General features: G+C 46.0%; 1 protein-coding gene across 8 annotated transcripts in view; it reads right to left on the bottom strand.

Annotated features, from left to right (window-relative positions):
- The window catches only part of mybpc1 (myosin binding protein C1), a 95,996-nt gene that overhangs the window by 58,354 nt on the left and 21,120 nt on the right, over positions 1 to 16,522 (bottom strand). For 2 of the 8 annotated variants that reach the window (XM_063217665.1, XM_063217666.1), the window contains exons 2-5: positions 14,105 to 14,122; positions 6,812 to 6,880; positions 1,690 to 1,797; positions 430 to 483 (exon numbers count right to left, since the gene is read on the bottom strand). In XM_063217665.1, coding sequence (XP_063073735.1) covers positions 430 to 483; positions 1,690 to 1,797; positions 6,812 to 6,880; positions 14,105 to 14,122 — 249 coding nt within the window. The remainder of the gene's footprint in view (positions 1 to 429; positions 484 to 1,689; positions 1,798 to 6,811; positions 6,881 to 14,104; positions 14,123 to 16,522) is intronic. The other 6 variants (XM_063217671.1, XM_063217673.1, XM_063217669.1 and 3 more) reach the window with 5 other exon arrangements.

Raw genomic sequence — 16,522 nt, 5'->3', positions numbered from 1 at the left:
CCGCTGGTGTATTTCTGCGGTTAGTCTTCACAGACCAGTCTCACCCATAATCTCCCCCAAATACATCATCGCCTCTGTCTGGTATCCCAAAGAGACATGTAGCGGCTTTTAGACCATGTGGGAAAGATGTCATGTTTACATTCGGAATGATGACTTGTTTGCATTCGGAATGATGACTTGTTTGCATTCGCAATGATGACTTGTTCCTGAAGGAATATCTTTCCACCGTTAGTTACTGTGCACTTCTCCATGGCAACAGAATGTCTAGATTACGGAATGCAGATGATGGTATCTATGGTGACTCTACCCATGTAGGTGTTTGGTACAGTATACCCCAAGGTCTCCATGGCAACTATCGCACCTGAGGTTGTATAGTGTGTTAGGAGTGTTTCCATGGTGATGTTTGGGTTTATGGGCGGGGCTACCAACCTGCGGGGGGCGGCGGTGGCGACGGGGTGGCAGCTGTTACTTCATCATCTTTATCTGCAGTAAAGAGATGACGGACACACACACCCACCTATCAATGCGCTCCGTTTCCAGGAAGGGGCGGGCTCACAGAGCAAGCAACACCAATCAGGACAAGACAAGACAAGACAATGGGGGAGCAAATACCCATACAGTACAGTACAGTGGCCACGATTGGCACGGGCAGGTGAAGAGTGACGTGTGTGTGTGTGCGTGTGTGTGTGTGTGTGCAACATGCGGGTGTGGAGCTGCAGCGTGTAGGCAGTGCTGGCAGTGCATGTGTGTGTGTGTGTGATACAGAGAGCGCAGAGCTAGCATGGCAGCCAATTTTTAGACTAACACAAACACACTCTCACTCTCTCTCTCTCTCTCTCTCTCTCTCTCTCTCTCTCTCTCTCTCTCTCTCTCTCTCTCTCTCTCTCTCTCTCTCTCTCTCTCTCTCTCTCTCTCTCTCTCTCTCTCTCTCTCTCTCCCTCACTGTATAAACATACTGATATACATACCCAACACAAGCATGTACATGACATTCACACACACATAAATATTAGACACAATGCAATATTTATGGGCAGTGACTGGTGAAAAGAGACACTTTCCAACAAGTGTGTGAATGTGTTCATTCAACAGGTTCAAGATCAGATGATGCAGGTATCCAACACCTAAGACATAAATACTACTAGCACCCACACACACCAAGACACAGAGTGACAGTGTGACTTACACGCATGCACACATACACCTACACACACACATACTGTACACACACACAACTACATTGTGATTTACACGCACACCTACACAGACAGTTGTATTGTGACTTACACATACACTTACACACACACAGCTACAGTGTGACATACACCTACACACGCACACACACACACACACACACACACACAGGCACAACTACATTGTGACTTACACATACACCTACTCTCTCTCTCACACACACACACACACACACACACACACACACACACACACACACACACACGCACACACACACACACACACACACACACATACACACACACACACACACATACACAGGCACAACTACATTGTGACATACACATACACCTACACACACACACACACACACACATTGTGACTTACACATACACTTACACACAGCTGCAGTGTGACATACACACACACCAACACAGACACACAGCTACAGTGTGACATACGGAGCGGAGTCATAGGTCACACTGAGGGGCAGACCTGTGGGGGGAGTTATCACCATGACAACGGGCTCTGGAGAGGGTGGGGGAGGAGTTACCATGACTACGGGCTCAGAACCAGCAGCATTCCCAGCAGGCACCGGGCCAGCTGCGCAGGACAAGGTTAAGGTTAGATGCACGCACACACGCACGCACACACACACACACACACACACACACACACACACACACACACACACACACACACACAGGTGTGCACGCACTCCCACAGATTACACCCACACCACGTAGTTTTCCACTTGAAGAATCCGAACTTACCCTCAGATAAACATAACAAGCAGTTGGACCAGGCTGTTTCATACACACATTAGGCAGTAATAGGCTTGATAACTTCACAAACATACAACACACATACAGTACAAGCAGTAGAGTCATGGAAACACAAACTATAACAATATCACGATATCACTGTATCATGATGGCCTTGGCATTGTATAGTTTGCAGACAGCTGTGCTGTTGAGTAAAGACTAATTTACAGTTGTCTTATTCTGTGTACGGATACCTTTAATCATTTCATGCAGTTTTACTGGTGGTGAGCGGAGTTGTATGAAGTAGAAGTAGAAGACATGGAGAGGATATAAATGTGTAGCATGCAAACGAACTGACAATATAGTTTCAGTAGGACCCTCGGAAATTACCTTTGTTTACATTCCATACGACCACAAGACCAAATGTAATAATATTAAGTGCAAAACAAAAGATAATTTTAATAGAAATCGACTGATGATTTTTCTAATCCCTCCACTACAATTGGAGGACCCCGTCGACCAATCAGGAGCCATCGTGCTGACGGATGGCGGATATTTCAAATCTAGCAGGAGGTCAAAACATTGACATACGCAAGGTGTCTCTAACGGTAGGGCACTGGGCTGCTACACCAGCGTCCTGGGTTTGAGCCCGGCCCGAGCTCTTTGCCAACCCTTCCTCATCTCTCTCCCAATTCGCTTCTTGTCTGTCTCTCCTAATGTCCTATCTTCAATAAAGTCAAAAAGCCCCCCCTAAAAACAATTTTAACAAAAGGAATGGGCAAGACCTCTGTGACAATGAGCAATCAAGAAGCTGGTGCTATCTGCAGGCATAGATGTTTCAAATCTGGGGTAGGCAAGGCCTCTTTGCAAATTATGTATCCAACACGCAGAATGAGGACAACTGTAGACTAGGCTTAAGTGAGTAACCTGCTGCCAAAGCTTGCTAAGCGCAAGGCAGAGCAGCACCGAGTAGAGTAGAGTAGCAGCATCCTTTTGGGGGCTCGTCCTCGACTGTGAGTAGAGTTTCTCTTCCAGAGCTGTGAGTAACTAGTAGTTTCTGCCCCCAAACTGTGAGTAATTTTCAGTTTTACCAGCTCAGTGATTCAACCCAAAGCATGACCATCTCCATTCTCCACAAAAACAGACTTGAACACCTCAGACTTTGATATCAGCATATCATCAATTTGGAATTCTGGAATTTCAGAAATTGGAATACCACCACTGCAACTTGGCAATCATGCTTTCAGACATTCAGACTTTTCAGAGGTTATTCGAGAATAAACTTGGGTCTGTTGCACTTTGAAAATACAGTTCCTTACAATTCAATCAGGAATTTGAACTGGCAAATTTATATCTTGGAACGGTTGAATGAGATCTCGAAAAATATAGGTGGAAAAGTGATTGGGAAAAGTGGAGGAGGCAATGTTGTAAACGTGAGAGGAGGGAGGGAGGGCACTGGAGTTGAATCAGTGTCCGGTGGTATCCATTGTTAGCCTGCTTTTACCAGACCTCATTAATTACTTTGTAATTCATTCTTGGTCTGGATCCTCGATGCCCTGGAGCGCTTAGGTGGGAGGAGTGAGCTCAGCTCTGGTTTGAAAAGAGTGACAGTTGGCATTCATGACCATGTCATGTTATTAGTCACCCAAGTGTGTTCCCTTGTTGGCCGTTTGTCTGGTAGCTGACTAAATCCTCCCCAGGGAAGCGTCATCCAACCATTTGTGAATTACAAAGTAATACAAAAAGGAGGGTCTGGCCTGTCGGGCTAGTCCATTGTGTACTTTATACAGCCAGAGTGTTAACAGCCAGTACTTACCAGGGGGGGGAGGTGCAGCACTGGGGACCTCCTTCTTACCGGGAGGAGGAGGTGCAGCACTGGGAATCTCCTTCTTACCGGGGGGAGGAGGTGAAGCACTTGGGACCTCCTTCTTACTAGGAGGAGGAGGTGGGGCACTGGGAGCTTCCTTCTTACTAGGAGGAGGAGGTTGGGCACTGGTGGTCTCCTTCTTACTTTGGGGAGGTGTAGCATTGGGAGCCTTCTTCTTCCCAGGAGCAGGAGGTGGGGTACTGGGGGCTTCTTCCGTCTTCGCCCCTACTGACCCGCCCACCTCTTTCCCTATTGGCTCCAGGTCCTTCACCTCGACTTTTGCTATTGGCTGGGGGGGCTCGGGTACTGCTGCCTTGACTGGCTCTGGCTCTGTGACCTCCACCACAACCGGCTCTGCTATTGGCTCGGCCACCACTGGCTCTGGCTCTGGCTCTGGTTCTGGCTCAGTTACGATTGGTTGGACCTCTGTGACCTCAGCCACGATTGGCTCTTGGTCTGTGACCTCGATGACTATTGGCTGGGTGGTCTGACTGGTGTCCTCCCCCTCCGTGCTTATGGGGGCTACAGCCTCTGTGTAGCGCAAACACACAGGCCAGCCTGAAGCCAGGAGCTAGGGTAGCTCACACACACACACACATGCACGTATGCAGGCAGAGCACAACTGCGGCATACACACACACACATGCAGGCAGCCCAAAGCAGGATAGCAATAGCAGTTGCATATCGTACGATACGCTACACACACATGCAGCCCTGCAGCCTCCAAGCCAGGGCTTGACACTGGCACCTGCCAACCGACACTTAGCTGTGACTGGTAATAATTTCAGTGTCACTAGCCAATTTGACAGGTAGCTTATTCATTAGTATGACATATCGGAATAGAATATATATTCTGCACTCTGCCCCTTCTGAATCAATTATTTGTAGAAGTTAAAGAGAAAGCTCAAGTTACTCAGTTTCTATTTGTAAGATTAAAGCTGTGAACTCATTTTGTTGCTTTGGCACCTCATCATCTGAGGTTAGATTTACTATATCATGATTAAAAAAAGAAGCATATCAAATGTATGACTACTAGAATAGCTGAATGGCTAGTGACTCGAGAAAACTACTAGCCACAATGTCCAGCAAGCGAAAACAGTACCGTCAAGCCCTGCTCCAAGCTACATATGAGGAGGGACCAGACTTACAGTGAAGGCAGGCTCAAGCTACACGACTAACGGCCCGATTCTCGGCTGAAAACCCGTCTTACGACAATCCGTGGAACGTTACGCCCCCAGGACCATCATAAGCGATTGTCGGGCAAGTTTTCTTCGTTAAACTTCGGCTTTTTTCGCACACCTCAGCTGGCAGGTGCGTCGGAGATGGCACCATGGGTCACTCAGCAATAGTTTAAAAAAACTCCCGCACACTGACCATTTCGCTGTTCTTTCTTTAATAAACAACGTTTCGGTACTAGACCTTCATCAGGCAAGTTTTCTTCGTCATGTGCAATGCTCTGAGATAGACTTTTGTCAGCTCAGAGAGTCGCCAACCACAAATCATAGGTATTTAACACCGTTTGATATTTACGAATCGATATAGAACGTTGGATATTGTCTCAGTGTTTACGATCGAAGATAAGATTGACAGTTGCGATTCTCTTTATGAGGGCGGTGCAAGCTGACGTCAAAATCTAATACGATTTCAAAGTCGTATAGTTTGAGCCCAACTTAACTGTACATTCAGACCAAATATGGCACAAGCAAGAGTGCCAAAATGAATGATCTTAATCTTAATGATCTTAATCTAAGCAATTGGACAACCAGAGCGTTACTCTGCATTACGCTACATCAAACTCCGTTGTCAAGCGACTCACTTAAATAGTATTGGTTATAGTCGCTGGAACAATGAAGAGAGAGACCTTTGCTCTAGGGCACTTCAGCCTTGTCTGGAGGTGTAGAGCTAGGGGTGAGGTAAAGGTGGGATTCGAACCTACAACCCTCTGGTCCATAGACCAACTCCCTTAAAGGGGTATGCCACTATTTTGGGGCTTAATACAGTTAAAATCGTTGGCTGGGGTTTATAAAGGTGGTAAAGTGTCTTATTTTTCATGTAAGCCGGTGTCTTGCTTTAAGACAAGTTAAAAGAGGGAGTATGTCGCTAAGCTAGTGAAAGTCAATGCATCCATGTAGCAAAATAGTGGCATACCCCTTTAACCATTAGGTCACATCAGGAGTACTTGGTCTGAATGTCCAGTAAAGCTGATCCATTGCAGCAACATCATGTAGTATCATACAGCACCATACCGTACTGTAATACAGTATTTTACTGTAATATGACATGCGGTACAAGTACAGCGCCTTACTGTACTACCATATACGGTACAGTACAGCACCTTACCGTCTTTAAACATTCAGGTGGTGTGGCGGGCAGCCAAGCGTCTGAACAGGGGGTGAAGCACATGCATGTGTGTGTGTGTGTGTGTGTGTGTGTGTGTGTGTGTGTGTGTGTGTGTGTGTGTGTGTGTGTGTGTGTGTGTGTGTGTGTGTGTGTGTGTGTGTAGGATTGACAGCCAGAGTGTGTGAATAATCAGAAGTGATCTGTGAACAGCCAAAGAGAAATAGAAACGTGGAGAAACTCACACGTACACTCGTGAGGTCACCGTGATGAGAGAGAGAGAGAGAGAGAGAGAGAGAGAGAGAGAGAGAGAGAGAGAGAGAGAGAGAGAGAGAGAGGCAGGTGAGAGTAAGGTGAGAAGGTAAGAAGAAGAAGAAGAGAGGAGAGGTTTGACTGATGAAAGAGAGAGAGAGGTGAGAATGAAGAAGAAGAATAAGAAGAAGAGAGGAAGAAGAAGAGAAGAGAGGCTTGTGTGATGAAAGAGAGAGAGAGAGGTGAGAAATAAGAAGAAGAAGAAGAGAGGAGAGGTCTGAGTGATGAAAGAGAGAGAGAGAGAGGTGCGAAGGTAAGAAGAAGAAGAAGAAGAGAAGAGAGCAGTGGCGCCCCCTAGAGGAGAGGTTTGAGTGCTGAGTGTTTTGGCGCCCCCTACCTTCAGGTGGTGACACCTGCAGCTCGATCTCAGGAGTCGGCGGAGCCTGGGCCTCGGGACCAGCGCTGTCTGGGTGTGTGACAAACACAGCCAGGATGACACACACACACACATAGGCGCACACGCACACACACACACACACACAGGCACGCGCGCGCACACACACACACACACACACACACACACACACTCTTACGTACACACACACACACCCAAACCTTGCACACGTTCAAACTCCTACAGACACACTCCCTCTCAGTTTCTCTCCCCAAAACACACATACAGCTGCACATGCTGAACCTCGTTGCACTTCCCCCATAGTGATGCAGAGAGGGAGATGGGAAACGTAGTCATATAGTGGAGGCTGATGGGAAACGTAGTCATGTAGTGGAGGCTGATGGGAAACATAGTCATGTAGTGGAGGCTGATGGGAAACGTAGTCATGTAGTGGAGGCTGATGGGAAACGTAGTGACCTAGCTGAGGCTGATGGGAAACGTAGTCATGTAGTGGAGGTGATGTCTTGTGTATCTTGTATTTGGTGGTCTACTATGAGAGCAGGAGGACAGCAGGGCATTGCTACGAACACACACGGGGTGTATAGTCTTGGACATACTTACTAACACACACGGGGTGTATAGTCTTGGACATACTTACTAACACACACGGGGTGTATAGTCTTGGACATTGCTACGAACACACACGGGGTGTATAGTCTTGGACATACTTACTAACACACACGGGGTGTATAGTCTTGGACATTGCTACGAACACACACGGGGTGTATAGTCTTGGACATACTTACTAACACACACGGGGTGTATAGTCTTGGACATACTTACTTGGACTTGGACTTACATTGCACTTTACACATACAGTACAGTGTGTTTTACAGTATTATGCTGTACACCGTGCTGTGTGTTTTACAGTATTATGCTGCAGACTGTGCTGTGGCTCCAGAGACTATCGACTGATGTTACAGAGAGGGCTATGTGGACTAATGCACACAGGAGGGTTACATTACATTACATTACATTAGTATTTAGCAGACGCCTTTGTTCAAAGTGACTTACATACAGTATTATGGTACATGCACACACAGGGACGGCACGTTTCCTTAACTTCTCCGTGAGCAGTGCGAGTCCGAGAGGTTCGCGGGCTGCCTTGCACACTGCACAGTCAACCTCTGCGTTCTATCCGCGGGCAGCAGCCATTCATTTTCAATGGGAGCCGCGCATTTGAACGCGGACGTCCGCGCAGGAAAATAGACTCGAGTTCTGTTTTCAAGGAGCAACGCGGACGTGTCCGTTCAGGACGGACATGCGCCGCACTTACACCGCGTTCCTGTGTGCAAGGCATAATTTCTTTTCGTGCATTCTAACCGTTTTGGACTGATAACGGACACGTTCCGTGGACGTTCTGTGGATGTCCGCGCCGTTGGTGTGCATGTACCGTTACTCTGGTCATGGTTACATGCAGTATACTTACGCTGGTCAGCAGTATCTATGCAGTATATCGAGACATTACTCTAAGCACTCATGGTTAATATTCTGTTGGTTTGATTGGTTGAATGGTTGGTTGTTTGTTTGTTTGTTTGTTTGTTTGTTTGTTTGTTTGTTTGTTTGTTTGTTTGTGACCAGAGTTAATGGAGTTAACAGGCAGGTGTTGGTATTGGAGTTCATTATAATTCCTTTGATATTGCAATGAAATGTGAGTTTGGGTTGGGCGATATGGAAAAATAACTCGTATCACGATATGGATTACTTTATATCACGATAACGATATATATCACGATATAGCACAATTACATACGTTTTCAGTTATTCTCTTCATTTGCTCTTTATTTTGTCATGTCATTTCTTTAAAATTGATTAAATTATATTTAATTGTATAAAATTGATAAATATTACTATCACAATATAAACGATATAGGAGAAAGGTCACGATATACACTTTTATATCACGATAACGATATATGTCGGCATATTGCCCAGCCTTAATGTGAGTAAATACTCTTGAAATGGGCTAAGATTGAGAAACAACATCATCTTGGTATTCACAATAATCCCTTTGATATTGTAATGAAGAACTCTTGACATTTGGTAACATTGACAATCAACAACAATTATTTGGACAATATCCCTTTTATTTTATACCTCCCCACACCACCACAACCTCAAACACACTCTCTCTCTCTCTCTCTCTCTCTCTCTCTCTCTCTCTCTCTCTCTCTCTCTCTCCCTCTCTCTCTCTCTCTCTCCTCTTTATCATTCTCACTCATTTTCTCTTGTTCACTCTCTCTTTGTCTCTCTCTGTGCCCCCCCTCTTTCTTTCTCTCTCTCTCTCTCTCTCTCTCTTTTTCTCTCTTTCTCTATCGCTCTCTATCTTTCTCTCTCTCCTTGCCTTTGTTTTGGCCCCTGTTTAAAGTCCTGTCGGCAGGGGAATGGGGAGTGTGAAGGTCTTGGGTTGACAACAGAGACTCTTGGCTACGATCACACTGTCACTGGCTGCTTTGGTTGGGCATGAGATTCTTCGTTATGTAATGATCACACTGACACTGACTCTTGGCCATGTAATGATCACACTGATGGCTTTGGTTGGGCATGAGACAGAGTCATCTGACAGAGTCATCCGCTTAATATATTCAGCGTATCCAATGGGGACCCAATTCTGCCTCCACCCCCACCAACTGCCCCCGCAACTGCCCTCTTTACCCCCCCTGTCGACTTCCCTGGCCAGTCACATGCACGGGCCACCGAAAAACAACAAGGTCTTAGAGAAGAGAAGAGAAGAGTAGAGTAGAGTAGAGTAGAGAAGAGAAGAGAAGAGAAGAGAAGAGAAGAGAAGAGAAGAGAAGAGAAGAGAAGAGAAGAGAAGAGGAGAGGAGAGGAGAGGAGAGGAGGAGGAGAGAGGAGAGGAGAGAGGAGAGGAGAGAGGAGAGAGGAGAGAGGAGAGGAGAGGAGAGGAGAGGAGAGGAGAGGGGGGGGCGGAGGAGAGGAGAGGGGTGGGGGGCTGGAGAAGAGAAGAGGGGAGGGGGAGAGGAGACCTGAGGGGAGGGGGGGCTGGCTGGTGACTTGGAGGGGTGGGGGCTCCTCAGCTGAGTCAATATCAGCTGATCTCTGGGCCGACCGCGTGGAAATATTGTTGTTGATCTTTTAGCCGAAGACCGCATGGAAATATTGTTGTTGATCTTTTAGCCGAAGACCGCATGGAAATATTGTTGTTGATCTTTTAGCCGAAGACCGCATGGAAACATTGTTGTTGATCTCCTAGCCAGTAAAACGATTTCAAAGCACATGTCAGGGTGGTGCAACCACAGCTAATGCCAAGCATTGCATGGGTTACGTAAATGGGTTTTTTTGTTTTGTTTTTACTAGCCTAGAAATCTAGACGCCCCTAGTGGCCGCAAATTGAACTTGCTACAGCTGTAGGGGTTTAGCTCGCTAGGCTATGTTTTTACTGGATTATCTTAGCCTAGAAATCTAGACGCCCCTAGCGACCGCAAATTGAATTTGCTCCCGGGGGCAGTCTAGCGGACCCCGGTCGTTTTGCGAGGCTGAAAGTTATCCGATGACAGGGCCAATCAAATCGCGAGGGGGGCCGGGCTACCTAGTAAACAGGAAACTTTCTAAGAAGAAGCATGGTGTCCATCCGTGCTACGTACAGCACGAAAGTGTTTACTTAATTTAAAAAGCCTGGATGATAATACATTTCGTGGCTGACATGGATTGATGTAATAATACACCATGAACTTATGGGGCACAAATAGATCTCAACACATTACCATTTGATCATTCGATGTTTTAAACTAGCTCGGTAAGCTAAGTTGAGCATTTTACAGAACCAGATAGTCACACGTTATTATCAGACCACTACTGTAGGTGTAGAATGAAATTGCTGCCCAAATGTCTAATAAGACACATGCGACATGCCATTAAAAACGAGACATTTGGGAGCTTTGGAAGTCTTTGAGTAGCTTACTAAATAGATGGGAATGACACCGAGTCTACCAAGCTAGTGGCTAGCTAACCTGTCGTCAACAACACAGACCTAGGTATCCAGGTTAGGGTTAGGTTAGGGTTAGTCTTAGAAAAAAAACTAGGGTTAGAAACAAAAAACTAACATCAAAAAGATAACTAGCTCCGTTATATGGCGGTGGGATCGGTCTGGCTAGTGGGAGCGAGCTGACCGGGGAGCGTCCTGCGTTGGGAGCGACAATCCGGGAAAGTTATGGGTAGCTGGCTAGCTAACGCCGAACATGCCATGTTGACAACAATCATAAATATAACCATTTAACAAGCCCCAAATTGCTCGACATTTCGCTGATTGATCAAGGAGGGCCATGTGGTTGAAAACGATGCATTTTTGAACTGTATAAGTGAAAACACGATTTATTAGGAAACTTGTTTGTGGCTGTGGTCATCACACGAATTCACTGCTACGACGGCTCGAAATTGCCGCTTCAACTACAAAGGGGCGTGTCGCGTGTACGAGACAGCTGTGACGTTACACAGAAGTGTGTGGGGATTGGTTGTTTGCCATCCAATTGCGTGACGTTGAGTGCTGAAGCAACCGTTTATCCCGCCCACACTGCTGCCCAGCTCTCCTAGACCCTGGTACAGCTTTTTGCTGTACGGGTCTGGCTGCGCTAGGCTAGGATTATCTAAGAATATTCTTTGCTTAATATTAAGTAGCCCCTTAACACACACCACAACTGGAACTAAATGATCTTTACTACCATAATACTACACCACTATGACAGTACACAGGGCATTTAGTAATACATTACTACCATAGTACTACACCACTATGACAGTACACAGGGCCTTTAGTAATACATTACTACCATAATACTACATCGCTATGACAGTACACAGGGCCTTTAGTAATACATTACTACCATAGTACTACACTACTATGACAGTACACAGGGCCTTTAGTAATACATTACTACCACAGTACTACACCACTATGACAGTACACAGGGCCTTTAGTAATACATTACTACCATAGTACTACACCACTATGACAGTGCACAGGGCCTTTGATAATACACTACTACCATAACACTACACCACTATGACAGTACACAGGGCGTTTAGTGATAATACATTACGGCTTGGGCATTGCTATTCTGGTAACATTCTGGTTATCGTTATGCAACATTGAATCGCACCGAATCAACATTGAATCGCACCGAATCGCTAAATATTTTTTATGAATCATCCCTGAATCGAATCGTAGTCTGTGAATCGAGATTGAATCGGATTGTTTTGTGGATATAATATTCACACCCCTACTAATTAATTAATGTGCATTAGCTGTGGTTGTACGACCTGACGTCTGCCACTAAATCGTTATAAACTCCTAACCACCTGCCACCTGCTATGGTGGACATGTTGAAAAATCGTTACAAAGACGTAGCCAGCTGCCTTCTGAATAGCTATGCTGGACGCGCTGAGTATACATGTTCAAGACCACTGCTCAATCTCAGGCGAAAATAAACACGGCCATCGCCCCCTCAAATAACCGCAACGACCTCACGGCTTCCTTCTTCCTCTCTAAGTGTTTATGTGATGATTGTCGTGGCAACCTTGGCACACGTTGTTTACACGTTTACACAGACGGCGCAGCGGGAAGGAGAGGAAGGCCGTGCGCGAAACAAGTCTCCTCTTGACACCTCGCTAGTGACATGTCGTCCTGACATGACTCTGAGGACACCAAGCAAACTGATACTCTAACTCCCTCTCCCTCTACCTATCCCTCTCTCCCTCTCTCTCTACACAGTTCTCTCCCTCTCTCTCTATCAATCTTTCTCTCCTTAACTAACACTGTCCGTCCCCCCCTCTTTCTCTCTCTCTCTCTCTCCTTCTCTGATGTCCAGTGTCATGGTGGCATGGTGTGTACATGGCCAAGGCCACTCAGCAGGTGACAGCAGCTCCTTATATATCACCATCTCAAGGGCACTGGAGAAGACACCACTGGACATCAGCTGCCTACTGATGACATGAACCAGGAACACTCTCAAACACTCACTCACCCACACCCTCTGCAACCACACACTCTCCATTCACACACACTCTGCACCCACACACTCTCCATTCACACCAGTGTCAATTTTGTCAGCTTTTTTTTTATTTAGTCGTAGTCTTAGTCACAATGACGAAAACCAATTTTAGTCTTAGTCATATTTTAGTCATTGCTTTCCCAATTTAGTCTTAGTCTTTGTCTAAATGACGAAAATCAATTTTAGTGTTAGTCAATTTTTAGTCATTTTAGTCATTTTAGTCAACCCTGTACAGAATAAACTTTTGCACATTGCTTCTCTTTTTATCATATATCACACCTCTCCTCTCCTCTCCTCTCCTCTTCCTTTCTCTGCACTCTCCTCCCCTCTTCTCCCCCTCCTCTCCTCTCCTCTCCTCTCCTCTCCTCTTCTCTTCTCTCCTCTTCTCTCCTCTTCTCCCCTCTCCTCTGCCTTTCTCTGCACTCTCCTCTCCTCTCCTCCCCCTCCTCTCCTCTCCTCTCCTCTCCTCTCCTCTTCTCTTCTCTCCTCTTCTCTCCTCTGCCTTTCTCTGCACTCTCCTCTCCTCTCCTCTCCTCTCCTCTCCTCTCCTCTCCTCTCTTTGCCTCGCCTCTCCTCTCCTCTCCACCTCTCTCCTCTCCCCCCTCTCCTCTCCTCTCCTCTCCTCTCCTCTCCTCTCCTCTCCTCTCCTCTCCTCTCCTCTCCTCTCTTTGCCTCGCCTCTCCTCTCCTCTCCACCGCTCTCCTTTACTTTTTTCTCTTCCTCTCCTCCCCTCTTTCTCTCCTCTCTTCTCACCCTTCTTTTTTTGTCTTCCTCCTCATATTCCCTGATCTCTTTGTTCTACATGTTCATCCATGCCCCCCGCTTTCCTCTTTTTATACCCCCTGCTTATCTTACTCCTTATTCTCTCCTTTCATCCCCCACTCCTCTCTTCACTCTCTTCTCTTTCATCTGTCATCACCCATTCCCCTCATCATTCTCTTCTCTTTCATCTGTCATCACCCATTCCCCTCATCATTCTCTTTATTTCTTCTATGTCTTTTATCTATCGTCTAACTCTCCTGTCACATTCAGCACTTTGATGTCGTAATACTCTCTCAGATTGAAATGTGCACGCACACACACACACATGAAGGCATGTGCGCACACACACGCATGCACAGACGCACACACACACACACACACACACACACACACACACACACACACACACACACACACACACACACACACACACACACACACACACACACACACACACACCGCTCACCTTCCGTTTGGCCGTCATCTGAAAAGAGAAAAACACACACAAGTCAAGAATGTTACTAGAGTGTTACTTTTACACACTTCATTGTAATGTATACGTAAACAAGTAGACAGCACTGTATGATAAGTTGTCTAACTCAGTCTGAAGTGAATATACTTCATGGCGTTATCTAAATATGTTATAGGCTACTTCACAGCCCTACTGTACTGAACAATAGAGGGCAACACAGTAAGTGTACTCGACACCAGAAACAACCAAAGGCACCAACGTGATGGAAGTCATTGTAATTGTATTACTGTATATTTTTTGTAACAAGCTTTTTCATGGCCCCCTGGAAGTGTACTGTGGACCCCCATGGGGTCCGGGGGCCCACTTTGGGAACCTGCAGTTGTACATTGGACACAGTCTCAAGGGTGTGCATTTCATGGCCTTATCCAAGATGTAGCATGTAGCGTGTGTGTGTGTGTGTGTGTGTGTGTGTGTGTGTGTGTGTGAGCGCATTTCATGGCCTTATCCAAGATGTAGCATGTAGCGTGTGTGTGTGTGTGTGTGTGTGTGTGTGTGTGTGTGCACTTCATGGCCTTATCCAAGATGTAGCATTTCTACAGAGGACCTTATCAACTGCACATACACACACCAGATTAGTGTGTGTGTGTGTGTGTGTGTGTGTGTGTTAGAGCTTAGATCGGGCCTAAAGAATGAAACCCGACCCTTCCGAGCCCGCGCTCATTCCAGCCCGGGCCGGCCCGGCACATTAACCGTAAATTCTGAGCCCGAGACCGATTGAAGCCCGACCATTACTTAATATTGTGGACGTTATAGCTGACGGTGTCAACTAGTTTTAAGCTGTTTGAAGTGAACCAAACACATTTGTTAACATTTATCTTGATAAACAATGCAATAAGGACGACAAGTGTTGCATATGTGTGTTGAAAAGCATCCAAATGAATCAAAAACGGCCGACAATATGCGTTGCATTAATGTTGAGTCCTATCGTCTTCAGGCTTCAACTGATCACTAACTTGTTTAGCCTACTTTTCTCATGTCGTATAGCCTACTCTTGCCTTGAACATTTTGATGATGACCACTACTGGATTGTAAAGGCAGATCATATAGATTTTGCGTCGCCTTGTCAGCTGATGGCAAATTTATTTAAACCGCAGAATTGTCAATAGTCAGACGCATGGGGAGGCGGAGCATCTAGCCTACAGAAATCTCCGACTAAATTATTAAAAAAAAAAAAAAAAAATCATATCCCAATAAGTTACCGTCCAGATGCCTAGTGAGACTCAGTTTTTACTCCCCAAAGACATTTTTAGGCGCCCTGGCGTCCGTCAGTGCCACAGCCATTTTGGCCGGTGATGAAAAAAGTTAGGCTACAAAGCCATGCATGCACTGTCACTGGGACTTCTCGTGAGCATATCGTCCGCTGAAATGTTTAATTTGACCGTGTACTATGCCTACGGTAGCCTACTTGGAGATCCACTGCCATTTTTCAGCAGAGGTAAAAGTGAAAGTGATTCGATGCGATGCTGCGCATTGAGTCCCAAACAGTACGGCTTGACTAAGCAATTCATGAAACGGTTTTGCAAATGCAATGCCCTTCGTTGTGTTCACTGATATAGTAAAATACAAAAAATAAAAATAAACAGAAGTGTTCGACAGCAGCAGCAGCCAGCGTGAGTCAAGTGATTGGGAAGCATAACGTTATTGGGGACAACGGCACTGGTCTACCTGTTACCTGCTTGGCAGTTGAGGGAAAACTGCGCATGATATGCTGCCGTTTGCAATTTCGTAGTCTGACTTGTGCAACGTTATAGGCTGCCTACACATAAAGAATCGTGTTTAAAAGCATCCAGGTGGCCTACATCAAAACAATAGGCCGACAATAAGCGGAACATTACATGTTGAGTAATCCGTTTAATATCGTCTTCATGCTGTAAACTTATCTCAAACTTCTTTACTTTTCTCATATCGTATACATCTGTCCTTGGTCATTTTGATGATGACCACTATACTGGATTGTAAAGGCATAGCAAAATATAGATTTTGCGTCGCTTGTCAGTTGATGGTTAACTTATTTGAACCGGAGAATTGTCAGTGGTATTTTAAGTCAGATGCATGTGGAGGAGGAGCATCGACAGAGTTCTGACACGGGAGACACGCGAGTGCCTGGAGGCTTTCAAGACCACAGCGAAATCTCCGACTAAATTATTTTAAAAATCATGGCCAAATGCATATGAGATTCAGTTTGTCATTCGCCAAAGTCGATTTATAGGCGCCCTTGCGCCCGGCAAGCCTTGACACACACACACGCGCGCGCCAGTCAATTCAGCACAGCAGTAGGCCTATTACGCTTGCCAGTGGAAGAAAACTGCGCATGCTGCCTTTTGCAATTTCGTAGTTTGACTTCTGCAACTT

Source organism: Engraulis encrasicolus, chromosome 15, assembly GCF_034702125.1.
Source record: "Engraulis encrasicolus isolate BLACKSEA-1 chromosome 15, IST_EnEncr_1.0, whole genome shotgun sequence".
Classification (NCBI taxonomy): Eukaryota; Metazoa; Chordata; class Actinopteri; order Clupeiformes; family Engraulidae; genus Engraulis; species Engraulis encrasicolus.
Note: the sequence above shows the minus strand (reverse complement) of the source record. Positions and strands in the feature narration are given on the sequence as shown.